Source organism: Loxodonta africana, chromosome 13 (genome assembly GCF_030014295.1).
Source record: "Loxodonta africana isolate mLoxAfr1 chromosome 13, mLoxAfr1.hap2, whole genome shotgun sequence".
In the NCBI taxonomy this organism is placed as follows: domain Eukaryota; kingdom Metazoa; phylum Chordata; class Mammalia; order Proboscidea; family Elephantidae; genus Loxodonta; species Loxodonta africana.
Window position 1 is genome coordinate 28,133,311 of NC_087354.1, and position 27,559 is coordinate 28,160,869.

At 46.6% G+C, this 27,559-nt stretch overlaps 1 protein-coding gene across 3 annotated transcripts in view; it reads right to left on the reverse strand.

Annotated features, from left to right (window-relative positions):
• NTRK3 (neurotrophic receptor tyrosine kinase 3) overlaps positions 1-27,559 on the reverse strand; it is a 474,569-nt gene that overhangs the window by 71,636 nt on the left and 375,374 nt on the right. For all 3 annotated transcript variants that reach the window (XM_064267105.1, XM_003413897.4, XM_003413898.3), the window contains one exon: positions 5,634-5,764. In XM_064267105.1, coding sequence (XP_064123175.1) covers positions 5,634-5,764 — 131 coding nt within the window. The remainder of the gene's footprint in view (positions 1-5,633; positions 5,765-27,559) is intronic.

Below are 27,559 nucleotides of genomic sequence, written 5' to 3' on the forward strand. Positions count from 1 at the left end.
AAATATGCAATCGTCTAGGGGTTTTCTCAGACTCCTATCAGTTATTAGAGATTATGAACTCTTAGCATTAAAATGGCTCTAGGTATCATCTATTCTAACCTGTTCATTTCAGAGTTGGAAACTGAGGCCCAGCCCAGTCTGGGGTCAGTCCACTTCATTTATCTTAAACTGTAGAAGTTGAGAGTTAGATTGAACGTCTGAGGTCCCTTGATCCAGAGCCTTTGATCTGGGTTCCACAGTGTCCCCTGAGTTCAACAGTGATGCCTCTCTGGCAACCAAGGGGGCTGTGGCCTCTCAGGGAAAGATAAGCTGTACCCTACTTCAATCAGCAGTACCATTAAAAAGTTAACATTTGCGGGTTCCACAAAAAAGTGCTTATTAAATGACTGTACTGCTAACAAAAATGTTGAAGGCTCTCTAGTGTGTATTTTTCAGATGAGAAAACTGAGGCCCGGGACAGAGAAGTGACTTGCCAGAGATCGTAGGGTAGGCACTTGGGGCTGGAGCACAGGACACGTTTTTGCTAACCTACCTGCTTGAATTAATTAATCGGATGATTCCGTCACTAGGCAGGTCTCCCAAGGAACAATGGGCAGAGGAGTGAAAGGGCAGGGGAGAGGTCAGCAAAGGTGAGGACTGTGGGCTGCCAACAGCGGGGTCAGGCCCAGCAACAATGCCAGGCTTATAGGACAGGCCAAGGATGGTGGGAAAGTTGAAGACGCACCAGCTCCGCTGCCAACTTTGACTGGCCCTGATTTTACGCACTCTCCACTTCACCTCTGGCTGCCTGCTCTAGGACTAAACCAGTTTCCATTAAGTCGACTTTGACTTGTGGAGACCCCATGTGTGTCAGAGGAGAACTGCCCTCCATAGGGTTTTTAATGGCTGTGACCTTTCAGATGTACATTGCCAGGACTTTCTTCTGAGGTGCATCTGGGGGGACTCGAACTTCCAACCTTTACGTTAGCAGCCACATGTTAGGCGTTTGTACCACCCAGGGCCTCCCTGCTCTGGAAAGCTACCTAATAATAAAGGAATAGGCTGTAGTGGTCACCTACAACCGTAACAGAGACATTTGCGAAGGCTTCTTGCTGTGAATAGAAGAATTCAGAGTCCTAGTGAGAGACAGCTTCTCCTGGTGACCCAGCTCTTGGCCCAGCTCTGAGCTACATGGGCTGGGGTGTGGTTATAGGATCACTGCCAGTGATTTCTTTCTTTTCATGAAAAAAAAAAAAAAAAAAAAGAGCCCAGCATGGGTGGGATGGGAGAGTATAAAGATTTATGTGAATGCTGGATTTATGAGAGCGAAAAGTAGATCAAATTTGGGGCCAGCCAAATGGCCTTGCTCCATCTCTTTATATCATTCTCTCACACAGTCTGGACACCAGTGGCAGTCATTGGATATTTCCGTTCTCTCCCCTTGAGCAGTGCCAGCCAGGGTCCCCCAGGCTGACTCCCTGCACTATGAGCAGGTATGAGTTCCCAGTGCAGGGGATGGAGCACAAAGCAACCCCTCTGTCTTTGAGACTTGCTGCACACTTTCTCTGGACCTTACCACTAATCCTCTCTCTGCTTTCAAAATGGGTCTTCTAGTTCCTGGCCCATACGTGGAGTTGTTACGTAACTGGCAAAGAGTGGCGTTGGCAACTGGGGTTCAGAGTTACGAGTGGCCCCACTCACCTAGAACGTGATGCAGTTGGGACAAAGATGGCAGGAAGAGAATAATGAGAGGAAAACTGGGCCAAAGACTCTTCCTCACTCCTCTTGGTAGAGTCCATATCCAATGCCTTCTTTGTAGCTGGGAAATTGCAAAATGGGTCACAAGTCCGTGTCATAGGACAGAACCACATCTCTAGAAATTGGGTCTGCACAAAGCCTGAGCTCACAGGAAAGTGGGCTTTGCCAAGGGGCCTCTAAAGGATACATCCTAGGTGCCACAAAAGCAGCTCACTCTTTGCACTCATATTTCATTGGTCTTTATAACTTTTCATTGCATTAAGTGATTACAGTTGTTAGCAGGTTTAACTGTCATAAATAAGTTTTGGAACAATCACAGCCAGCTCTCTCAGTAAGCCCCTCTCTGGGGCAAAAGTATCTCTCTGGATATGCTACTAGCTGGCACTGGGGTGGGGGGGTGCGTGTGTAGGGTATAATGGGTGCCAGTCAATATGTTTTACAGTTAATCTGTCCAGGCATGTAGATATAGCTCAGTTGAGAGTGTTTCTGGCCAAGAGGACAATAAGTGCAAAGGCCCTGGGGTAGGGAAAATCTTGGAGGGTACAAGGGACGGAAAGACCAATGAGAGTGAAATGTAACGAATGAGGGTAACACATTGATTTATCACGAAGTGAACAGTGTGTTAGTCACATAGGACAAAAATAAAACATTCCCAGCCCCAAAAGTCATCCTCGTGCCCTGCTCCTCAGCCACTATGCCCTCTCTTACCCCAAAAGTAACCACTCCTATGGAATTCATGTTTTTGCTTTTTCAGAAATAGTTTTTACCACTTAAGTATGAATCCCTAAACACTAGTACTTAGTTTTGCTTGCCTTTTGAACATTTTACATATGGAATTATACAGACAGAATCATGTATATAGATTACATTTCCGCCAGCAGAGTGTGAGGGTTGTAATTGCTCCATCTCATTGGCAGCACTTGGTATTATCATTGCTATTTAGCCACTCTGGTGGGTATATACGATATCTCAGGATGGTTTAGTTTGCATTTCTCTGATGACTGATAAGGTTGGGCACCTTCTTCATATACTTATTGGTCATTCGGGTATCAGAAAAGACCCTTTTAAGATCTGCTGAGCGAGCGTATTATTTGTCAAATGACTATTTAAAAGTGACACCACTTATTTTAAAAAAAACACGAGTTTCATGATTTGCATGTCACACTTACATTGCATATAAATATACAAATCATACTCCACCTTGCCCTGCTCTCCATTTCTTTCACGGGCATTCATCTTGTCTCCCCAACCAACTGCAAATGCCTTAAGCACAAAGGCTGTGACTTCTGCTTATAAAACCAACTCTTGCCAACTGAGTTAAAACCATGATTTTGGAAAAGTCTGATCTTGCTTATATGGGGGTAATGGTGGTTCAGTGATAGAATTCTCACCTTCCACACAGGAGACTCGGGTTTGGTTCCCAGCCAACGTACCCCATGCTCACCTGTTTATCACCATGCACCTGTTTATCAGCATAGGCTATGATGCTGAACAGGTTTTAGTGGAGCTTCCAGACTAAGACAGGCTGGGAAGAAAGGCCTGGTGATCTACTTCCAAAAATCAGTCAGTGAAAGCCCTATAGATCCAACAGTTTGGTTCTGTTGGGCATGGAGCTGCCATGATGGCATGACCTACCTGAAGCCAGCTAACAACAATTTCGGTTATGCTTGTATATGTTCTCTGGGAGCACACAATTATGCTGCATCAATATGAAACCAAATTCAAAAGGAAGGAGCCTACAAAAAAGAGTAAAATCTAAAGAGGGAGTAGGTAAAGTGCTTCTCAGAGTATCTCTGGAAGGATGGACACCTTCTCCAGGGGCTGGTCACTGGATGGATCCACTGGGTGGTGAATGGTGTACACCCAGAGCACTCATCTCCTCAAGGCTCCATGACCCAAGGAGAGAAGGAAACCCTTTTACCAGGGTGAAAAGAGAAACACACTTCTGCATTACCCAGTCTGGAAGCTGCCCCTTAATGCTCAACCACTCGGAAGAAAACATTTTCCAGGGTTTTAAGCCATCATTCCATTTCTTGCTCAAAGTGCAAGCAGCATCTGTTCACTCAACAGGGCCCAAACAGATGCTACAACACCCAGTGGGTTAGTGGCATCCTATAAATTAAAAGCACTGAGGCAGGGCAGGTTCTAAGCTTAGGGTCAATATTAGAAAACTTATCACATCCCTGGTCTAAGCTGTTTAAAGACACCCTTCACTCTTTTATGGAGACACATTGAACAAGTTCGTTCTCGGGATGTTCAGTAATTATAATCATTAGCCCTTCGTGGGGGTGATACTCTACTCCTTATTATTCTCTAGAGCAGTGGTCAGCACACTATGCTTGTTTTTGTAAAAAGTTTTGTTGTAACACAGCTATCCTCATTTGTTGATGTATTGTTGATGGTAGATTTGAGTAGCTTCAATGGAGAACATATAGGCCACAAAATATAAAATATTTCCTATTTGGCCCTCTAGGGGAAAACATCAACCATCCCTGTTCTAGCTGGTCAATGTAAGATTGAGAAGTCCTGTGGCATGTGTCTAAGACTATTCAAGAATACCAGTATCAATAACAATGATGATGATAAAACAAAGAGCACCTACTTTTTATTGAGTATTTATTATGTCCCGACCAGTACACTAAGACTTTTACATACGTATGTAATTTAACCACCAACATTCTAAGGAGGAGGTATGATCATTTCTATTACACAGGTAAGAAAACTGAGATCCAAAAAGGTTAACCCTTTGCATAAGGTCAACAGGGAAGAAGTGGTGGGGCTGGGATTCACACCAAGGCTCTCTGAGTCCCATGCTTACTCCCATAACCTGCTACTCCACTGCCTGCATAGGTGGAGGTCATATGACCTCTGGGGACAGAGAGGGTCTGCAGACATGCAGACTGTGAATACAGACACTCAAACGTCACAAACATGAAATGGCCCTGGTGATGCAGGATCACTCAGACTTGTCAGTGTTAACGATGGGCCATTTTGAGGTCCAGGTGAGAGTCCCCATGAGGGACAGTATTTCCTGCTCCTGGACCCCTGGTTGGCCCACACCCCCAAACAACATGCTGAGTCCACATTGGCCTCAGGGCCCGCAGGCTGCATTCAAGGAGGCACGTTCCAGAGAAGGGCTCCCGAGACCCATGTGTGCCTTAGCAGGGCTATCTGATTCTTGTGTGTGTCGATCACATTCAAAGATTCCTTGGATTTACGGAAGTTGATCATTGCTGTAGGGAGCTTAGAGGGGAGCAACTGGTGGTAGCAAAGCCCCTTCTCTCCTGTCCCAAGTAAATCTACATGGTCCCTTCAGCAACACAGAAGCACTGCAGGTCAGGGACCCATCCAGGGTCTGGCCCTGGATCTCATGTGGGCTATCTAAGAATTTCTTCCAAACTCACTCACCATTCTCCTTGTGTTAAATATTACCCCTCCCCCAATCTCCTCCTATAATCAGTGATTCTGGCGCCCTTATGTTGTGGTTCCCCGGCTCCTTGAGCAGCCCACCCTTCATCCCTCTCTACTCCTGAGACAGGGTCAGGCACAGAAGACACAGCCTGCAGAGCCACCAAGGAGGGAAGAGGAGAGCAGCCTAGAGATGAGGTGAGCTGAGGGTCTCCAGAAAAATACCAGGGCCTTCCACACAGGGTGCCTATTTTTCCAACTGCACCCCAAGCATCCCCTAAGTGCCACAGCTCTTGACCTCCAAAGCCAAAGAAAGTCATTTTTGATTCAGAGGAAAATTCATTGACCTTGGAGCAAGGTCCACTGATCGCATCTGACAAGGACGCCAGTTTTAACACCATCTTCTAGAATAGGGTGAGCCTTCTCCCTCCCCTTCCTGGCTCCTCCACCAGCACTCTCCCTGGTGGACACCCGCCTCGGAGGTTTACCTTCACCGCCACGAGCATCTTGTCCTTGGTGGGGCTGAGGTTGTAGCACTCAGCCAGGAAGACCTTCCCAAAGGCTCCCTCGCCCAGTTCTCGCTTCAGCACGATGTCCCTTCTCTTAATGTGCTGCACATCTGTGGGAGGGGACAGAGGGGAGAGCAGCAAAGTCAGTCCCAGGTGCTTATCCTCACTTGGAGGACAGCACCGGCATCTAGAGTGGGCAGAAGAGAGCCCGGGTCCGATCCACAAGCAGGGAACTTGGCCATGAAGACTGGCATCACATCACGGTTGGAGAATATGACTGACATTGAATCACACCTCAGTTCTGCCCCTGACTAACCCTTAGCCTCTCCAGACCACGGTTTCCGCAGCTGGAAAACAGAGTCAATACTAGATAACACCGAGGACTCTGGTATTAATTCTCTCTAATTCCTGGAGACAGTATAGGACAGTCTCAATGTTCAATGTGCACTGGAATCCCCTGGGGAATCTTGTTAAAATGCAGATTCCGATTCAGTGGGTCTGGGGTGGGGCCGAGCATCTGCATTTCTAACAAACTCCCAGGCGATGCTGTTGGCCCGTGCACTGCACTGGGAACAGAAAGGCCTCTAGGGTATGGTCAGGATACAGGTTTGAATCGTGGCTCCACCCACTTGTTATATGTTTGAGCTTGGGAAAGTTATTTAACTCCAGACCCTCCATTTCCTCACCTGTAAAATGAGATAATCCATGTCTCAAGAGCTTGGCCAGTGTTCTTGGCACAAATACACACACGCACACACACACACACTAGCTCTTATTGTTATGTAATAGATGTAACACACCTCACACAGTACCTGGTCCATGACAGGCACCACTAAGTAATAGCTGAAACTCTCTGGGGATAGCCTCTACCTGACAAACCCTTTGCCTGTGAGTGAGAGAGAAAAGACCAATAAGATCATGGCAGGGAAGTTTTAGAGACACCCCAGAGCGAGGACCTATGCAAAGAGAAGGTTGCCCCTGCTTCCGCTATCTTAGCAACCTAATTAAAGTCTGTCTGCCAAGAGAAAGCAGAGATGTGACCTCAGCCCTCCCACCTATTTGGAAAGAATCCTGAGAAGAAATCATACAAACAGGGGGCTGGCAATGAAAGGTGTGTGCCTGGAGATTACTCACTGACCTTTATGTTAATTGTTCAACAGGCAGAAGCCTATTAAATAAATACCTGTATGAACATTATGAAGAGTGTTGCAGAACCAGGAAAGAGGGTTGTCTCAAAGGACCTTATTGAAAATGGAAGGTGAAGACCCAGGACCAGGGCCAACTGTCCCCATGAGGAAGAAGACACGTGATCATGTCATGGGAACAGAAAGGCGGAAGGATGATGGTTAGTTTGGGGATTCTTTTCACAGTGGTCTATGTTGTGTGCCATCAAGCTAATTCTGACTCAGCAACCCTAAAGGACAGAATAGAACTGCTTCGTGGAGTTTCCTAGGCTGTAATCTTTATGGGAGCAGATCACCAGGTCTTTTCTCCCCGAGGAGCCTCGGCACTGCCCACCTCTTGGTTAGTAGTGGAGCACTTAACCGTCACACCACCAGGGTTCCTTCCTTTCACAATAGACCACACAAAACATCTTTTTTTTCCTATCAGAGTTCTTGGTGTTCTCATGGTTTCCCAAATGACCTACGCAGCAATGGTCTGTGGGAGGAAGGATTTGCAGACCATTATTTACCTCTAAGGAGCCCTGGTGGTCCAGTGGTTAAAGCACTCAGCTGCTAACTGAAAGGTTGGCAGTTTGAACCCACCAGCTGCTCCAAGGGAGAAAGAAGTGGCAGTCTGCTCCCGTAAAGATCACAGCCTTGGAAACCCTATGGGGTAGTTCTACTCTGTTCTATAGGACTCCTACACATCAGAATCAGCTCGACCACAGTGGATTTTGGCTTATTTACCCTTTTGTCTCCAGCAAGACAGAGCCACAGCCTCATAGCTGCGGGCAGCCGGTCTTCACAGGGTGTAGGGGCATGATGCATTGGCCACAGGGTCAAGTCCTAGTCTTTACAACAAGGTGATGCAAAATCGCTTTCCTTCTTTGTACCCTCTGTCTCCATTTCCCAGCCTTTGAGGAGTGGAATTCACTCCCCTTGAAGGGGAAGGCTAAATAGTCTCCCACTGATAGAAAATGAGAAGTCAGGACCTCTCACGGGAGGCCAGCTGCTCATTGCTGCATAATCCTTCCCAGGTGACTGTTCATGATGCCCAGGTTCTTGCGAGGTGAGCATCCTGGCTAGGCCTCGGGGTACCAGTGATAACTACCTTATAGCTGCCACACCCAGGCCTCTGAACATGCAGAGATTGGTAAGGGACAGGAAGTCAGGGGTGCTTGGTCAATACCTGGATCCTCCAAGCACTGCAGCCTTGCACACCTCATCTGTAAAATGGGTGTGGGAGGATAGTACAAGTTCTACTTACCTATTACCTGAGCTATTGCATGTGAAGTTTGCAAATGTTTAAGTCCTCTGAAATGTCAGTGGTGTTTGGTGTTTTTCAACATTATTGACATTATTTTACAAGAATAAGAATCAAGGGCCAAGTCAGGAGTTCCCAACTGGCAGCTGATATAGGAATAGAACCCACAGCCTGAGAACATGCCAGAGAAGCCAAGGAGGGCTGGCAAAGAGCTACTTTGGGAAGGGCCCCCTTTGGCCAGAGCCCCTGCCCAGCCCACCCTTCCTCTTCACTGGAATAGGATAGTGGTTCTCACATCTGAGAGTGCATCAGAATCACCTGGAGGGTTTGTTACAGCAAATCCCCCTTCTCTACCTTCACCCCGAGATTCTGGCTCAGTATGTCCAGGTTGCAGCCTGGGAATGTGCATTTCTAACCAGTTCCCAGGTGATGCTCATGCTGATGCTGCTGGTCCAGGACCACAGTTTGAGAACCATCAGAGCAGGACTACAATGGTGGGTGAGGAATTAGCCTATTGAAGACAGATGTTCACCTTCTTGGCCTCAACAAGTAACCAAAACCAAACCTGTTGCCACTGAGTTTATCTCGACTCATAATGGCTCTATTGGACAGAGTAGAGCTGCCCCATAGGGTTTCCAAGGAGTGCCTGGTAGATTTGAACTGCCGACCTTTTGGTTAGCAGACATAGCTCTTGACCCCTACGCCACCAGCAAGTAACAGTGGCCACAAATATTTCAGTCATGCCACATCTCTAGAAAACCAGGAGGAGATTAGGAGTCCTGGACCTACCTCTGGCCATCTCCCCTCCCAGCTTGACCTAGGTTGGGACAAGTCCCCTCTCACAGTTTCAATTACCCTCTGCAACAGACAACATAAACCAATCCAAATCAGTTGCTGATGAGTCGAGTCTGACTCATGGTGACCCTATGTGTGTCTGAGTAGAACTGTGCTCCACTGGGTTTTCAATGGCTGATTTTTTGGAAGTAGATCGCCAGGCCTTTCTTTTAGTTAGCAGCCAAGCACACTAACCTTTTCCGCCATTTAGGGATTCCTAATGGACATCATACCTCACTTTAATTCTTATGTAGCAATGCACTGGACACATCTATACAAAGGCAAAGCAATATTATATATTTTCCAGGACCTGAAAGTTTCAGGCAGGCCAAGTGGGAGCGGCATCCGAGGAGCCCCTTCCCAACCTCCATCAACATCCTGAGAGCTGGGAGTCTGGCAGCACCTGCAGGGCCAGGGCTGTGGAGGAAAGCTTTGGCAGCTGGGGGCCTTGAAGATGGCAGGGGGCAGGTGACCACAACACTGGGAGCTCTCCTGCTGCATCCCTGCAAGCACGTGAGAAGGGCCTCACAGAAGTTTCCCATGAGCATTTTCCCCAAAACCTGGAAACAGGTTTGTTTGTTTGTTTTTCAGAGATGTGACTCAGAACGCCAGCTCATCCTAGTTGCCTTCAGGACGAAGGTATTTGGAGACCAATACCAGTTCACGATTCCAACTCATGGTGATCTCATGTGTGTCAGAGTGGAATGGCGCTCCATGGGGTTTTCAGTGGATGAGTTTTCAGGTGTAGATCACCAAGCCTTTCTTCCGAGGCACCTCTGGGGGGACTCCAGCCTCTAACCTTTCGGTTAGCAGCTGACTACATGAATCACTTGCACCACCCAGGGACTAGAGACCAATATCTATGCTTAATCTAGATAAGATGGTGGTTAGAACTAGAAGGGGCAGATAGGAATGGAAAATAAAAGCAGGTTCCAGGCCACCATAGACCCTCTTCCAGGAAAGAACATCTTCCCAGGCACGGGGATAAGAAGGGGCTCCATGAGTAACCAGGGAGCTTTGGTAGAGAGAGGCTGGTTTGGGGCCAAAAACATACAGCAAATCACTTCCATGTGGACAACCCTATGTACCAACAATACTCTAGACTCCCACATACCACTTGAGCAGCTTCTTTCCCTGAACCTACATAAGAAGAAGAAAAGGAATTAATTTGTGCCCCAAACCAACCATTTGCTCAACATCTGATTCTTATAATAACCCTGGAAGATAAGTGCTATGGTGCCCTTTTCACAGATGAGAAAACTGAGGCAGGGGTAACTTTCCCAAGTTTACGGAGTCAAAAAGTGGCCAAGGAAGAACTCTTTCTTCTTTTTATGGCTCCCAAGCTGTGTTCTTTTCATTATACTAGGCTGCCTTTACTCTGTCATCCCTACTTTATTGCCTACGAGATGATCTGGTCCATCGTCCTTCTAATCCTGCCTGACTTTCTCTTACCCTGCTCATTACTACAGCATCTTTCCCAGGGAAAGGGCAGGAGCTCCCCTCTTGGAAATCATCAGAGCCGACAAAGCCCTGGGGAGGAGGGTGGGGCGGGGAAAGACTCTGGAAGAAACAGGCCCTGGGGAATGGCTGGAGTGAGCCAGTTCCATGTCTGACGTCCATGCACCTATTTGGGTCCTTGTTCGTACTTATTTTTAGCTCACATAGTGCTGTTCAGAGCTGCCTCTGGTGAAGCCATCTGACCCATATGCCAAAGAGTGATGGATTTTCCTAGGAGGAGAGGGCATCAATCTCCTTTTACTGCCTGGCTGGCTGGCCCAGCAGAGCCTGGGTCACAAGGCTCAGACATTGGAACATTGGAAGGGGAGGAGGAGAGAGGCGGGTATACACACAGGCCGTGGGAAGACCTCCTAATCTCCAGCAATGAGGGGCCTGCTGGAGAGAGCAGGAGCTGGTATACAATTGGGGAGGTACTTTGGAAAAGGGAAAGGGTTTCTAGAATCTTCTGGCCTGGCTCTTCCCTAACTCCTTTTTTCAAGAAAGCCATCAGAGGGTTCCACCAGAGAAAGCCAACTGTAGATCTTCTCATTCCCACAGGTCAGCTGGTTTATCAGACACAAATACAGAACAAAGATTTCTGTGTTTCAGTTGCTGCGTCAAGAATTCTCTCTCTGCGCTGGGGACCAAGATAACTATTCCGTATGTCTGGGATTCACTTCTGGGAGGTCTTTCAGGCCTGGAGCAAGCTTGACCTAGAGCAGAATCCCCAATCCAACAAGGTGAGCAGACCCCTAAGTACATAAGAAGCCTTCAGGGCCCAAGAGGTCAGTGAACTGACTGTGGTTAACCCCTCTCCTTGCCTCTGTTTACCTGGGCTGTCAGGTCCAGGGAGGGAGAGAGGTTGCTACAGCGCCTTCTGTGACCAGCATAGGTCTACTGGACAGACGGATGTGGCCAGAGACAGAGGTGACCTCTGTTAGGTTCACCTCTGTTTTAGGAAAACTGGTGTGTGGCAGGCATAAACTACTTGGCCTTGCTGACCAGAGATGAAGAGGGAGGACAAAGCCCACAAAATGATATTGCTGAAAGATGAGGCCTTGTGAAAAAAAAATAGCTCTGTATCTGAATTCTGACCTTGCCACTAACTGTGTCTTAGCCTCATCAAGCCTTATCTGTAGAACGGGAATGTGAATACCTACTTAGCAGCATTGTTAAAAGAACTGGTTTACAATTTTTAGGTATTAGAGATAATATCTGAAGCATAACGGACATTCAACAAAAGATTGTTTCCTTCCATTCTGCAAGATTTTCATTTTACGTCAGGGCTCAACCTACTTGCTAATAAGAGAGATGCTTAAGAAATTTGAGAAAAGACGGTGAGTCTCTCCTGAAATAAAGTGGCAGGAGGTTGCTCGGGGGTGGGGTTGCCAGCGCTGACCGGGGTTCACCAGCAGCCTGTCCAAACCTGCCACCACGATATCTGACCTTCCTGGCCTTCAGAGTCCAAAATAGTTTGCAGGAGGAGGTTGGTCAGACAATGAAATAAAGACATCAGGAGGCAGAAACAGCCACCTACTAAAGATTGTATTGATCAGTAGAGAGAAACCAGATTTCTCAAGGTCTGTGGTTATAAATAATGGTGGTCCTGGCTCTGCTGTATGTCAAGTAGCAAGCTCAGTCCCCAAAAGAGAGTGTCCCCCAAGGTCAGACCAGAAAGCCTAACAAACTCATTTGCCACCTCAATGCTTTGGCTCATTATTGTCCCTAGAGGCCATGCATGTGGGCAGTGCTGTGACTGTCTTTCACCAAAGGTTGTGGCCCAAGAACCCCAGAAACAAATCCCCCCAATACCCCAAGGGCTGCCCAGTTACTTTCTTAGCTGACCCCTGATGGGTCATCCTACCCACCCTGCCTTCCCCTTCTTCCCTGGTCCATTTGGGTATCTAGCCTGTAACTGGTTGCTGGCCTCACTGCTGAGACCTCTCAGATCTTTCCCCCATGGATTCCATCTCACTCTGCACTTGTCTCTTTTAGCTTACTGATGTCTCCTATGGCCTTACTAATGATAGAAATAACTGCCATTGATGGAGCACTTACCTTAGCCAGGCACTGGGCTAACTGAGCTCATGACAGGCATTGTCTTAGTCATCTGCACAACTCTCTTAAATACAAGACGCTGCTACTCCAGTGCTACAGGTGAGGACGCTGAACCTCAAGGAGATAAAGGCATCTGCCCCAGATGACCCAGTTTCTAGAAGGGCTGCCAGGACTGAAAACTCAGCCCATTGGACTCCTAAGTCTTGTATGAAAAGACCTTGCCAGCCTTCAGTCATGACAGCCCCCCTCACCTCTGCAACCCCAGAGCAATTCTGCTTTCAGAATTAGCCATGGTGCTTGTTAGGATTTCCTGGGTGGCGCAAACTGTTAAGTGCTTGACTGCTAGTAGAAAAGTTGTGGTTAGAACTCAACCAGGGGTACCTCGGAAGATAGGCCTGGCCACCTGCTTCTGAAAGATCACAGCCTTGAAAATCCTACCGAACACAGTTCTACTCTATAACACATGTAGTTGCTATGAGTCAGAATTGACTTGACAGCAACTAAGAACAACGTGGCGCTTCCTGGAAACCAGTAATGTCTACGAGGGCAGAGCCATGGCATCATGGAACCCATTCTTGCTGCCCATGGTCACTACCACCTGAACACAATATGAGCAATGGGGATTCCTTCTGGAGAGGAGGATGGCACCAGGAGGCAGAAATGCAAGACCTTAACATTACATGGAAGATCAGAGGTTCCCATAGCTCAGGGGCTCTCACATTGCAAGCTGGGTCCTGTGGGCAACTGTGTATACAAAGGCAGAGCAAGATTCTTGGCAGGGAGGGAGGCAGGAGCAGGGAGAGGATGAGAAGATCTCTGAGCAGCGTGTGTTTTCTTTGCACTAGCCAGACCCTAGGGTCTCACGCTGCCAAAAATGCTCAGAAGAAAACATTAATTCAATACCACACATTTAATTACACATGAAATGGAATGTCTTTAAATGGAGAAGAATAACATTCCCAGAGCTCCAACGGAGGGTTTTTGAAGTGGCAGGAAGGAGATAGAATCAGCTCTGAATCTTTGAGGGGGGAAGGAGACTGCGGAGAGACCAGGACCCCTGCCTTTCCTACTGGCAGGAATTTAGGAATTTCTGCCTCCTATTACACATAAACCTGCCCACGTTGCTTCTCAAGGTCCCACAGTCTGTGTTTCACCCCACTCACGTGGGTAGCAGGACACACTGAGCTAATTTTCCCTCTAATGTTACATAAGAGTGTGACCAGGTGACACTTTGTAGTGGTGTGCAACCAACCCAGCCAGCTCTCCACTCAGGACATAGTCTGGCTAAACTGTTCAAATAGCCACTCATTTCTTGCCAAGTAATCCCAAAATGGTTTAAGGAGTCAGGAAAAAGAGCCTCCTAGGTTCATGGTAAAGGAGCCCTGGTGGTGCAATGGTTAAGTGCTCAGCCACTAACTGAAATGTTGGCAGTTTGAACCCACCAGTGGCTCCACAGGAGAAAGATGCAGCAGTCTGCTTCTCTAAAGCCTTGGAAACCCAATGTAGTAGTTCTACTCTGTCCTATAGGGTCACTATGAGTTAGAATCAACTCAATGGCAGTGGATTTCTTTCTTTTTTTTTTTTTGGTAGATTCCTGGTAGGAGTCCCTGGGTGACACAAATGGTTAAGTGATGACTACTAGCTGAAAGGTTGATGGTTCAAGCCCACCTGGAAACATCCTGGAAGAAAGGCCTGGGATCTGCTTCCAAAAGGTCGCAGCCATGAAAACCCTATGGAGCACAGTTCTACTTTGCACACATGGTGCCACCGTGAGTCAGAATCGGCTCAGTGGCAACTGGTTTGCCTTTTGGGGGGGGGGGGTTCATGGCAAGAACCTTTCTAGAAGAAGATGTTTCAAAGGCTGGAGAGTCAATGGGAAAGAACTCTGCAGAATTTTCCTAGAGGTCTAGAATTTAAAATGGGCCCCTGGTTACCAACCAAATGGGATGACAGTGACATGGAAAAGGATTTCAAACTGAATGAACAAGAGAGCCGTCTGTTGCTGTTGCTGCCCTGGAGTGAGGTAGATGTAGGATTGTTTACCTCAGAACCCTGGTATTTATGTTGGTCAGCCCATGTGCCAGGGCAAGACCTCCTTGCATTGGATTGGGCCTTCCCTTCCACATTCTACAAATGGAGTTCTGAAGCGTACTTACATCGAAAGGTCAATGTCATGTGTTATTTGAGTGTGTAAACTTAGACCTCACATAGGTCCTAATACACAGTAAAAACAAAAACTAGTTGCTGTTGAGTTGATTCTGACTCATGGCAGCCCCACGTGTTTCACAGTAGGACTGTTCTCCATAGGGTTTTCAATGGCTGTGATCTTTCAGAAGTAGCTCACCAAGACTTTCTTCTGAGGTGCCTTTGAGTAGATTTGAACCAGCAACCTTTCAGTTAGTAGCTGAACACTCAACCATTTACACCACCCAGGGACTCCTAATACACACTCAATAAATATTTGATGAACGAATGAATGAAAATGCCATCTGAACTACTGCTAGAGCCTTTAGCAGGGAGACCACTCCAAGAAGGAAGGAAAGAGAAAAGCTAGGGGAGTAGTAAAAAGAACAGAAAGATGAGTGGGAATGGGAAAGGATCCAGAAAGTTCCAAAGAGCAGACTTATTTCAATCCTGGATCCAAGACTGGCCCAAGAAACCAGGATCATATTGAACCAGGGTGGTTCTGAGATCCACATCCGAACCCTCAGTCTCCAGCACTTCAGATTTCCAAACAAAGTATCTCTCTGTTGTCTGCATCGGATGAAGCTCAAGAACATTGGGTCTCCGGTCCAGAGTATGCGTGCACCCTGAGGCTAGAAGTAGCTGTCTAGGATGCAGAGACACCGTGTTCCCACCAAGATAAATAAATAAATAAGACACCCTGCTGTTTCTGGAAGCAGTGAAGAGAGAGGATCAGCAGAGGACTGTCTGTTCTGGGGCGATTTCCAGCTCACGTTTCCTGACATAAGAAGTTCAGGGAGTGAGGCTAAAGTTCAGATGTGTCCCAGCTCCCAGATGTAACCCCTCTGAGCTTGACCACCATGAGCTCAGACATGCACTGACACCACAGGGCTTCCTAACATCAGCCTCCCTAGCCACGTCTGTCCTTCCATGCCCACTTCTTTCACCACCATGTCACATTGGCCCTTTCCATGGTGGGAGGACCTCTCTGGCTCTCATTAAGTATGGTCTCCCCGAGCCAAGACTACAGAGCAAAAGAACTCCCCAAGGAAAGCCATCTGGAACTGAGAAGTTAGGTGCTGAAAGACGAATCTCAGGCTTTGGCTGGGAATCTGTCCCTCCAACACCACTTACCCAGCTGCCCCCTTCCTCTCCTTTTCTGGCCTGGATGTTTCCTTTCCAACTTGACAGTGACAAGCCCTCCCCCAAAATGTCCATACAAGGGGCTTATTCTGTGTCTCAATCTCCTCCAGAGGTCTTTCTTTGCCCAGGGGCCAGCCTTGGATTCTCATCCCTGGCACCTAACTCTATCCCTTGAGTCCTTCCTGTGATGTCATGGTGCCTTACCAACAAACACAGACTATAATGTATTCAAGATTATTCCTTCCAACTCTGGAGCTCTGGGCCAAGACAGACACTGCTGGGCACCCTGGAGTTGTGAGGATACAGCTTCACACAGGAAGTCTTGAAGTCCATAGGATGAACCCTGTGAGGATCACAGGGTGAACCAGAAAACTGTGGACCTAAGGACCACAACCACCTATTTGCTGAACTTACTATTGACTTTACAACCATCAACCACCTTATTGTTAACAGAAAACTGAACCCTTTCAGGCAGAAGAAAGAGAAAAGGGCATTATGAGGCCCATATAGTTAAAGGAAATAATATATCCAAATACACAGAAACAAATACAAAAAAGAAAAAGAAAGGACAGGAAGAGGGCCTTGTAAATAAACACCACCATTACAGCGAGGGGTGTGAGGAAGTGCGTGGCTTTGCAATAAGGCAGAACTGGGTATAAAGTCACAAATTCACACATGACTCCACGTACTAGGAGGTGATGTTTGGTAATTCACTAAAACAGTTTCAAGCCTTGATGTTTTCATGAGTAAAATTAGGAAAATAACCATACTGCTGAAATTCCATGAGGATTCAATAAAATGATGTGTGTAGAGTGATGAGTTTGAAGCATGTGTGAATGAACTAATGACTATAAAGTTCCTTTCCATGGCAGTCCCTTTCTTCCATCTGCCAACTACTCAAACCTCCAAAGATCCTCCCTGATTACTTAATTCCCTGAGTCTCAATTTCTTCATCTGTACAATAAGATGATAAAAGAATATCTATTGCACAGAGTTGTGGGACATTTAAATGAGATAAGAGATGTTCAGTGCGTAGAACATAGTAGGTGTTGGTAGTAGGTTAACAGCATCTTCCAAAAGCTCATGTCCACCTAGGACCTCAGAATGTGACCTTATTTGGAAATAGGATCTTTGCATATGTAATTAGTTAAGATGAGGTTGTACTGGATTAGGGTGGATCCTAAATCTACTGAACGGTGTTCTTCTGAGAAGGGGATGGACAGAGAGGCACATGGGGAAAAACGTCATGTGAAGATGAGGACAGAGATTGGAGTGATGTATCTGTAAGCCAAGGAACCCCAAGAATTTCCAGGAGATACCAGAAAGTAAGAAAGAGTCATGGAACAGATTATCTCATGGTACCTCCAGAAGGTATCAAGCTTGCCATCACCTTGGTTTGGACTTCTGGGCTCCAGAACTGTGAGAGAATAAATTCCTGGTGTTTTAAGCCACAAAGTTTGTGGCACTTTGTTATGACAGCCACAGAAAACTCTTACAGCACTCAATACACATTACCCTGTAGTATCAATGCCTTCAGGGTAAAGTCTCTAGCTTCTAGCTTGATGTTGTAGAACTCTGATGATCTGGCCCAACTCTCCAGACTTGCTCCTCATAAAAGCCCTAAACAAGTATATTAAATAGGTAGGTCCAACAGACTGACAGGCTAGTCATTCACTACCCTCTGAGCACACTCTGTGAATGCATGCCAGTCCATCTGTAGCCACACCATTCCTCCACTTGGACTGCCCTCCCACATCTACTAGTAGAAATCAACCCATGCCCAAAACCAGGCTTTAATCTCATGTTCTCCAAAAGATCTTCTCCTGGTCTTCTTTCCTCTTTAAAAAGTTCTTTCTCCCTCCTGAGAATGACAATTCCTAATGCAAACAGATATGTCCAGGGCTCACATCTGCTGCCCTAGCTGTCCCTCTACATAAGCTTAACTCTCCCTGGGCAACTCAGAGAAAACAAGCTGAAGAAATAAACAGAAGCTATTTTTTTTTATTCTTTATTGAGTATTTACTATATCCCAAGCAGTATATGAAGAATTTTACAGATATACATAATTTTTCAAATATATCTGACACATTGAACACTAATGACTAAAGACCAGATGAGTTGTGGGATGACATCAAGGACATCATGCATGAAGAAAGCAAAAGGTCATTAAAAAGTCAGGAAAGAAAGAAAAAACCAAAATGGATGTCAGAAGAGACTCTGAAATTTGCTTCTGAACACAGAGTAGCTAAAGCAAATGGAAGAAATGATGACATAAAAAGTTGAATGGAAGATTCCAAAGGGCAGCTAGAGAAGACAAAGTAAAGCATTAGAATGAAATGTGCAAAGACTTGGAGACAGGAAACCAAAAAAGAAGAATACTTTTGGCACTTCTCAAGCCGACAGAAAAAAAAAAAAAAAAACAAACTCAAGCCTTGAGTTGCAGTATTGAAAGATTCTTTGGGCAAAAAAAATGAACAATGCAGGAAGCATCAAAAGAAGATGGAAGGAACACACAAAGTCACTTCACCAAAAATAACTGGTCAACTGGTCTACGTTCAAGAGGAATATCATCACTGATGTTAGATGGATCTTGGCTGAAAGCAGAGAATACCAGAAGGATGTTTACCTGTGTTTTATTGACTATGCAAAGGCATTCAACTGTGTGGATCATAACGAATTATGGATAATATTGCTAAGAATGGGAATTCCAGAACACTTAATTGTGTTCATGCAGACCCTGTACAGAGACCAACAGGCAGTCATTCAAGCAGAACAAGGGGATAGTGCACCGTTTAAAGTCAGGAATTGCGTGCGTCAAGGCTGTACACTTTCACCATACTTATTCAGTCTGTATGATGAACAAATAATCTGAGAACCTGGAGTATATGAAGAAGAATGCAGCATCAGGATTGGAGGAAGACTAATTACAACCTGTGATATGCAGATGACACAATCTTGCTTGCTAAAGTGAACAACACTTGAAGCACTTAGTGATGAAGATCAAAGACTACATATAGCCTTTAGTATGGATGACGGCTCAACATAAAGAAAACAAAAATCCTCACAACTGGACCAGTAAGCAACATTATGATAAACAGAGAAAATACTGATGTTGTCAAGGATTTCATTTTACTTGAATTCACAATCAATGCCTTAGTCATCTAGTGCTGCTATAAAGGAAATACCACAAGTGTATGGCTTTAACAAAGAGAAATTTATTCTCTCACAGTCTATTGGGCAACAAGTCCAAATTCAGGGTGTCAGCTCCAGGGGAAGGCTTTCTCTCTCTGTCAGCTCTGAAGGAAGGTCCTCATCATCAGTCTTCCCTGGGACTAGGAACTTCTCTGCACAGGAACCCTGGGTCCAAAGGAAGCGCTCTGCTCCCGGAGCTGCTTTGTTGGTGGTATAAGGTCCCCAACTCTCTGTTCACTTCTTTTTCATCTCCTTTAAGATAAAAGGTGGTACAGGCCACACCCCAGGGAAACTCCCTTTACAGTGGATCAGGGATGTGACCTGAGTAAGGGTGTTACATCCCACCCTAATCCTCTTTAACATAACCCAATCTTGCCTCATTAGCCACAGGCAGAGATCAGGGTTTATAACACAGGAAAATTACATCAATCACACAATGGAGGACAACCACACAATACTGGGAATCATGGCCTAACCAAGCTGACACATATTTTTAGGGGACACATTTCAATCCATAACAATGCCCATGGAAGCAGCAGTCAAGAAATCAAATGACATTGCACTGGGCAAATCTGCTGCAAAAGATCTCTTTCAAGTGTTAAAAAAACAAAGATGTCACTTTGAGGCCTAAGGTGCTCCTGACCCAAGCCCTGGTATTTTCAACAGCCTCATACACATGCAAAAGCTGGACAATGAATAAGGAAAATCAGAGGAGAACTGATGCCTTTGAATTATGGTGTTGGCGCAGAATACTGAATAGACTATGGCTACCAGAAGAACGAACAAATCTGTTTTGGAGGAAGTACAGCCAGGATGCCCCTTAGAAGTAAGGATAGCGCGACTTTGGCATGTTATCAGGAGGGATCAGTCCCTGGAGAAGGACATCATGCTTGGTAAAGTAGATGGTCAGTGAAAAAGAAGAAGACCCTCAAAGAGATGGACTGACACAGTGGCTGCAACAATGGGCTCAAATACAGCAACAATTGTGCAAATGGTGCAGGTCTAGGCAGTGTTTCGTTCTGTTTTACACAGGGTCTCTACGACTCAAAACTGACTCAACGGCACCTAACAAAAAAAACATATATATAATTTAATCTCCAGCATTCGAAATTTTCCTTGCTAAGTAACTGAAGAGAACAAATAGCATTAGCAGAGGTCCTATTAGATTGTTATGTAATATAAATTAGGCATATTGAGGTGCAGGATTCCAGTCCATTTGTGGCCCAGCCCTTATATCTCTTACATTCACCAGCTTCTAGAAAAACGCTACCGCAAAAGGTCGTTGGTGTCTCGTGGCCTGAAGAAGGCTGTTGTCTCTTATTCTTTCTCCTGCGATGAACTTAATGATAGTGAAGATTTTAGCTTAGGCAGCAAGACCCCTATGAAATGAGCAGATAACTGTGTAAGGCCACGGAACCAGAGACGTAACTAGGTTATGGCAGATATGGCATGTATTGAACCAGCTCTGGGTGCGTGGCACCACTGAGCAGGCTCTATTAACCTGGTAAGGCCAGCGACGTATCTACAGAAAATGGCGTCTATGGCAAGCGTTAAATTACATCCCTGTCCAAACATCTGACACTCCTTTTATCTAACTTTACCATAATATCAACTCAAAAATACAAGTCAAGTTGTTAATCTTTTAATTAACACATTACTGTGCTCAAGGAAGGACATTGGGCAGTACGGGGTTAACAGAAACTGCTCAGTGTTGCCACATGCCCAGGGCTGGTGCAACACCCTAGACCGGCCACTGCGTGGAACCGCCATCTTTGAATTATGGCAGCCTTTGAGAAGATTTAGCTTTAAACCCAAAAACACCAAACCCGTTGCTGTCAAGTCGATTCTGACTCCTAATCCTGCCTAAAGCAGGGGCAGGATTTAAAGCCAGAGATGGTGGTTGTATGGTTCAGAAGAGAAAGGAAGCCAGGGCAGAGTGCACATGAAAGTCCTCAATCCTGAGGGTCCTTCTCCAAAAAGACTCATCTTTCCTCTTCTTGATATAGTCTTAAACTTGGGCCATAAGTGTGACCTCAAACAGTACACACACCCTCCTTAAACCAAAAATCAAACCAGTCGCCTTTGAGTTGATTCCAACTCATGGTGACCCCATGTGTGTTGGAGTAGAACTGTCCTCCATAGGATTTTCAGTAGCTGATTTTTCAGAACTAGATCACCAGGCCTTTCTTCCAAGGTACCTCTGGGTGTACTTGAACTTCCAATATTTAGATTAGCAGCTGAGTGCATTAACCACTTGCACTACCCAGGCCCTTAGAAAGGGCCATTTCCCTCAGGGCAGGAGGGAGACTCCGAACAGGAACAGTGTAGTGTAGCTTCCTGCTTTCCCCACAGCTGCGTGTAGGGGCAGCTGCGATAAACCTCACCCGCTAATCCCCACATCCTCTCCCTGCACCATGGCCGACAGCTCCCTCACTCTTCCCAACTCAGCATGCACCTGCTGCCTTTTTGTCCTATCTGCACCACATGCTCCTTGCTGCCAGCTAGCCGCATGCCCACCCAGTTTACCCAGGCCAAGTCTCCCTTCACCTGACTTGGTGTCTGGACCTCGGTTCTATCAGCCTCTGGTTGGAGGTCCTGAAGACCACCTCCATGGACTGCAGTAAATAGATTACAGACCACGGAGGCTGCTGGGGAGCCCAGAGAATCAGAGGCTGGGCCCCTTCCAAGGGGGATGTTTCCATGTCCACCTCCCACTCTGGAGCTCAGGCTTCTGCCAGGCACCCTTTCCTTCCTGGATCTCCCGCCATCCTAAGTCTCTACTCTGGTCCTGGCTCTCTTCAACGACCTCTGAACAAGGTCAGAGGCTGAAGCCCCTGGGTTCCACCACATAGCCCCTCTGCGTGGGCAGCCTGAGCTTGGAGCAGCCAGCAGATTCGTTCCGCACGGCCTCCACAGTCCCGGATCCGTGCTTCCCCTGCCGAAGCCCACTCACTCTGCCAGGTGTTTTCCCACCACATCCTCTGAGCTGACTTCCAAGCATTCCCCCACACCAGATGTTAAACTCACTGGCCGGTGGTTCCCTGGCCTGTCTCCTGAACCTCCCCCTACTGTACAACTATTGAAAAACAAAGAAAAAGTCAGAACTGATGGAATTCGGGGTGTTCCCACCCAACTGCTGGAATCCCTCTATGGGCTTGGTGATTCGGATCAGGTCTACTCAAGTTCACCAAGTTCCAAGTGGGCTGCCTCACAGGCACCGGCTAACCTCATCAGCGAGCACTTACACGGTGCTTTGGATCACAAGATAATTCTTTATAGTTCTCCTGGAGCCACAAAGAGAAGGGTGGGATTTGAGCAATGTCCATGTCATTTTTGCTTACCAATCCTTTCGACAGAGCCCAGAAGTTGGGGGTCCAGTGACTGGTGGGGCTGATGGTCAGGGGAAATTTAGGAATGGGAAAATTCTTCATTGACCATCACTAGACCTGTTGCTAGTGATACTAGACTAGAAATGTTAATGAGGAATGGCCACGTCTTACTGGTAGGTCTAGACACCTCTGAAAGGATCTGTGGTGGTGCAGTGATTAATCACTCTGCTGCTAACCAAAGGGTCAGCAGTTTGAACCCACTAGGGAGAAAGATGTGGCAGTTGGCGTCTGTAAAGATTACAGCCTTGGAAACCCTATCGGCTATTCGTTCTACTCTGTCCTAAAGGGTTGCTATGAGTCAGAAATGACTTGACGGCATCAGGGTTTAGACACCCATGAGTGGCCCCCATAGATCAAGATAGAGCCGCTGTGGCATCAGCCTCAGGAATCCACATGAGATGGACATACTCATCAGCCCTGGATGAAGGCAGCCTCCTCTTACCCTGCAGGTTGACCCAACTTCCCCTTCCCACCAGCCTGGGGATGTCTCCTTTCTCACTTTTCAGAAGAGATCCTTTGCTTTGATGCCTGTGAGATGCGGCAGCATCTACACACCTTTTGTCTACTGTGGCCTCCTTCACCATGTTGTTGTTTTCAGCTGCTGCTGAGCCAGCCCGGACTCAGGGCAACCCCATGTACAACAGAATGGAACACTGCTTGGCCCAGTGCCATTCTCATAATGGTTATGGATTAGACCATTATGATCCACAGGGTTGGGGTTTTCATTGGCTGCTTTTTCAGAAGTAGATTGCCAGGCATTTCTTCCTAGTCTGTCTTAGTCTGGAAGCTCTGCTGAAACCCATTCAGCATCACAGCAACATGTAAGCCTCCACTGCCAGATGGTGGTGGCTGCACATCAGGTCCATTGACTACGACTCGAGCCTGGGTTTCCTGCATGGAAGGTGAGAATTCTACCACTGAACTACCGATGCCCACCTCTTCACAATAAACCAAAAAAAAAAACCAAACCCACTGCCATCGAGTCAATTCTGACTCATAGCGACCCTACAGGACAGAGTAGAACTGTCCCGCAGGGTTTCCAAGGAGTGCCTGGTGGATTCGAACTGCTGACCTTCTGGTTAGCAGCCATAGCACTTTACCACTACGCTACCAGCATTTCCCCTCTTCACCATAGGCCATTACAATCCTCTGTCTTGTTGATCCTCACCATCACTTTCTCTACTCTTTCTTTGAAAATAAGCCCTTCTTAACCTCTTTATCCATCTGTCCCTTCTCCATGTGGGCTGTTGGTCTCTACCGCTGGCCTCCTCTATGCCACTTTCTTCAGCTGCCCTGCTCCTGTCAAGCCTTTTCAGTGTGTGCACACACGTGTATGCATATGTGCATATGTGTTTATGTGTATGCGCATGCATGCATATGTATGCATGTAGGTTTACACTCGAATGCAAGTGTGGGCATGTATATATGTATGTGTTGGAACTTTTCCATGTGCACACATGTGTGTGCATATGTGTATAGTGTGTGTGCATGCATGCATGTGTATGCATGTATGGGTGCACGTGCATGCAAGTGTGGGCATGTGTATTTGTGTTTGTGCACGCTTTCTCTTTCTTCCCTGAAGTATATCTTGATTGCAGGCTCCCCAGGCAGATGTGAACAGCTCCCTGGACACCCACGTGCAAAGTTCAGGCACGCCCCCAGGACTGGGCTGCTGTCCCTCTCCTGCCAGCTCCAGGAGAGGGCAGCCCCTGAGCATAGCTCCCTTAGCACAGCCCCTCCTGGCCCTGCAGACTACAGACAGTAGAACTATGTGAGACAAGACACTTCCTACACCAGCTCATTTACCCCGTAAATTGGCCTTTCCCTCTGTATCTCTTCTCTGGAAGCTTACCCACGTCCCCATTTTCTGTACAAAAGCACAGAAGCTGACAAACCAGGTAGATATAGCCCTGCCTGCAAATGTGTCCTGTGTCAATTACACACGGATGTCACCCTGTATAACTTTCCCAGTTCTGTGAGATTTTGGATCAAAAATATGTGAGTCTCCAGTTACTTCAGGCCATGACTTAGGTAGAATGATTTAGGAAATCCAAGTTATAAAATCAGGAAGGAATTAAATATTTGGATGGAACATCAGTCATACATATATAAATGTTGCTTGGAACAGAGCAAAACCCCTTGATAAATATCTCATTGGAATGAAGAGACCCAAACAAAGTTTCCAGCAGGCCAGGGTTTCGAAAATGTACTTTGTTGTCCTGTGCCCGTGATTACTAATTTAACAGGTGTAAAAAACCATGTCATTCCTTCACCTGCTGTGCTATCTGTACTCTTTCTGTTGAGTGAACATAAGCAGTAAGCAGACTAATAAATAAAACCACCTGTAAACATATTCATAAGTCTCCTGAAGCCCCAGTGATCTCAAGGGACCTGTTACGGATTGAATTTTGTCCTCGAGAAAGATAGGTTGAAGCCCTAACCCCGGCATAAGTGAATGCAACCTCGTCTGCGGAAATAGGGCTTTTCTTTACAGACGTTATCAGTTAACAAAGTCATACTGGAGTAAGGTAGAATCTAATCCTAATCCCTTCTGAGTGGCATTTTATAAAAGAGAAGGACAGACACAGAAATAGGGCTATACACACAGGGGGAAGACAGCATGTTAGGGTCTGTCCACAAGCCAAGAAACACCTAGGGCTACCAAACCAAAACTAACCAAACCCATTGCCATCCATTCCGACTCACAGCGACGCTACAGGACAGAACACAACTGCCCCGTAGGGTTCCCAAGGAGCAACTGGTGGATTCAAACAGCTGACCTTTTGGTTAATAGCCAAGCTCTTAACCACTGCACCACTAGGGGTCCCTAGGGCTACCAGGAAGAATCTTTCCCTAGACATGATAGAGAGAGAGTGTGTGGCCCTACCATCACCCTGAAGTCAGACTTCTAGCCTTCAGAACTGTGAGACAATAAATATCTGTTCTTTAAAGCCACACACTTAGTGGTATTTTCTTATGGCAGCCCTAGGAGACTAAGCTAAGGTCTGATATTTTTGAGTCCTTCATTTCTCACGTATCCTTCTTTGCCCACAGATTTCCTGGAAGCATGGTGGGGAAGGGTACTGAACCTCATGATGGTGCAGTGTCCTGGGGGTTGGAGAGGGCAGGGGTGGAGCGGAGCATCTTATGCCATAGTGGTTAAAGGTCCCAGTGTTGGCATTAGACATACCCAGCTCTTCTACTAACTAGCTGTGTGACATTGGGCATCTTAGCCTCTCTGAGCTGATGTCTCATCTGATGAATGTAATCTACCCCAGACATTTGTAAGTAAATGAGATACTATTAGTCTGTAATCCTCTTAGCACAGTGCTTGTCATGAGGTGAGTGCTCAAATTCAGATTCATTTCTGCTCTTGTACCCAAGAATTCTCAGTCTGGGCTCCACACAAATGCTCACTTGCCTCCACACCCACGGAGACAGAGACAAGCATAGATTCAAAGGTCCTCCCCTCCTCTAAGAATGCACCTATCCTAAAATGTGCTACATTCTACTGTGGTGAGTAGCGTCTGGGGTTTTAAAAGCCTGTAAGTTGCCATCTAGGATAGTCCACTGGTCCCACCCCTTCAGAAGCAAGTGAGAATGAAGAAAACTAAAGACACAAGGGGAAGATTAGTCCAAAGGACTAAGGGACAACATCTACCAAGGCCTCCACCAGACCGAGTCCAGTACAACCAACTAGATGGTGCATGGCTACCACCACAGACTGCTCTGACAGGGATCACAATAGAGGGTCTGGGACAGAGCTGGAGAAAAATGTGGAACAAAATTCTAACTGAAAAAGAAAGACCAGACTTGCTGGCCTGACAGAGATTGGAGAAATCCTGAGAGTACAGCCCCCGGATACCCTTTCAGCTCAGTAATGAAGTCACTCCAAAGATTGGACGGGCCCATAAAGCAAAATGAGACTAAAGGGGCACACCAGCCCTGGGGCAAGGACTAGAAGGCAGGAGGGGACAGGAAAGCTGTTAATAGGGAACCCAGGGTTGAGAAGGAAGAGTGTTGACATGTCTGGGGGTGGTTAACCAATGTTATAAAACAGTATGTGTACTAACTATTTAATGAGAAACTAGTTTGTTCTGTAAACCTTCATCCAAAGCACAATAAAAAGAATAAAAAGAAAAAAAAAGCACCTATTCTACCTACCCCCCTGAAATAAGAAGTCATCTACAGAAGCCTCTACCAGCCCACTTTCAGCCACAGATAACTCTGATTGCTCCAGGTCATAGACATTCAAATAGGGCCCTTAGCTTGGCTTACAAAGGCTGTTTGTCATTGGCTGTATATACTATAGAAGGTCAGGAGACCTGCCCAGGGAAGCTGGAAGGTAGCAGATAAGAGATGATAAACTCACAGCAGGTGAAGTCACTTTGTCCAGCAGCTTTCACATCGACACATGGAGCCCGCCCACCTTCAGAGTGTAGGAAGTGGTTGAATGGTACTTTGGTAAATAAGTGGTTCTGTGGCTAGGTTGAGCAGGGCAAGGAGGATAGGAAGAAAGCCAAAAGATATCCACCCACACCAGTGCCTCTAAGCAACGCTTTGAGCCAAGTCTACTTGACACAGCCATTGGATCCCCCAGCCCCCTGGACGGTGGCATTGCACAGAAAAGAGTCCAGTTGAACAAAAATTTACCGTTTTTGAAAGTGATGAAAACTAAGGCATTAACCTCGACTGTCCCACTTACTTGCTGAGAGCCACATAACTAGTTCAATGAGTAATGCATTCAATCATTAAAGTTTACAGTGTGCGTCAGGACCTGGGCTACATGCTAGGGACACAGTGGGGAACAAGGGACTCTCCTGGCCCTCTAGGAGCCCACTGGTCTAGAGGAGAAGAGAGATGAGTCACATGGCAATTCCAAGGCAGTGTGGGGTAAAGACAGAAGCTCCAGGGGCACCTGGAAGGTGCACCTAACTTGGTCTTGAAGGGTTGGGAAGATTACTCTAGGAAAAACTACCTGCTCCCTCTGAGTCAATTTCGTCACACAGTAAAATCTACAGAAGTCGGAACCCGTGTAAGGTAGAAACCTGTCAGAGGAGGAAAACTCAAGTATTTTCTGCTAACAGAGAGCAACAGAAAACTGGTAAGACTGCGCGCTATCAAAGGTGGAACAGCGGGGTAAACCTGGAAAAACAAGGCAGTCCCATCAAATTCTGGCTC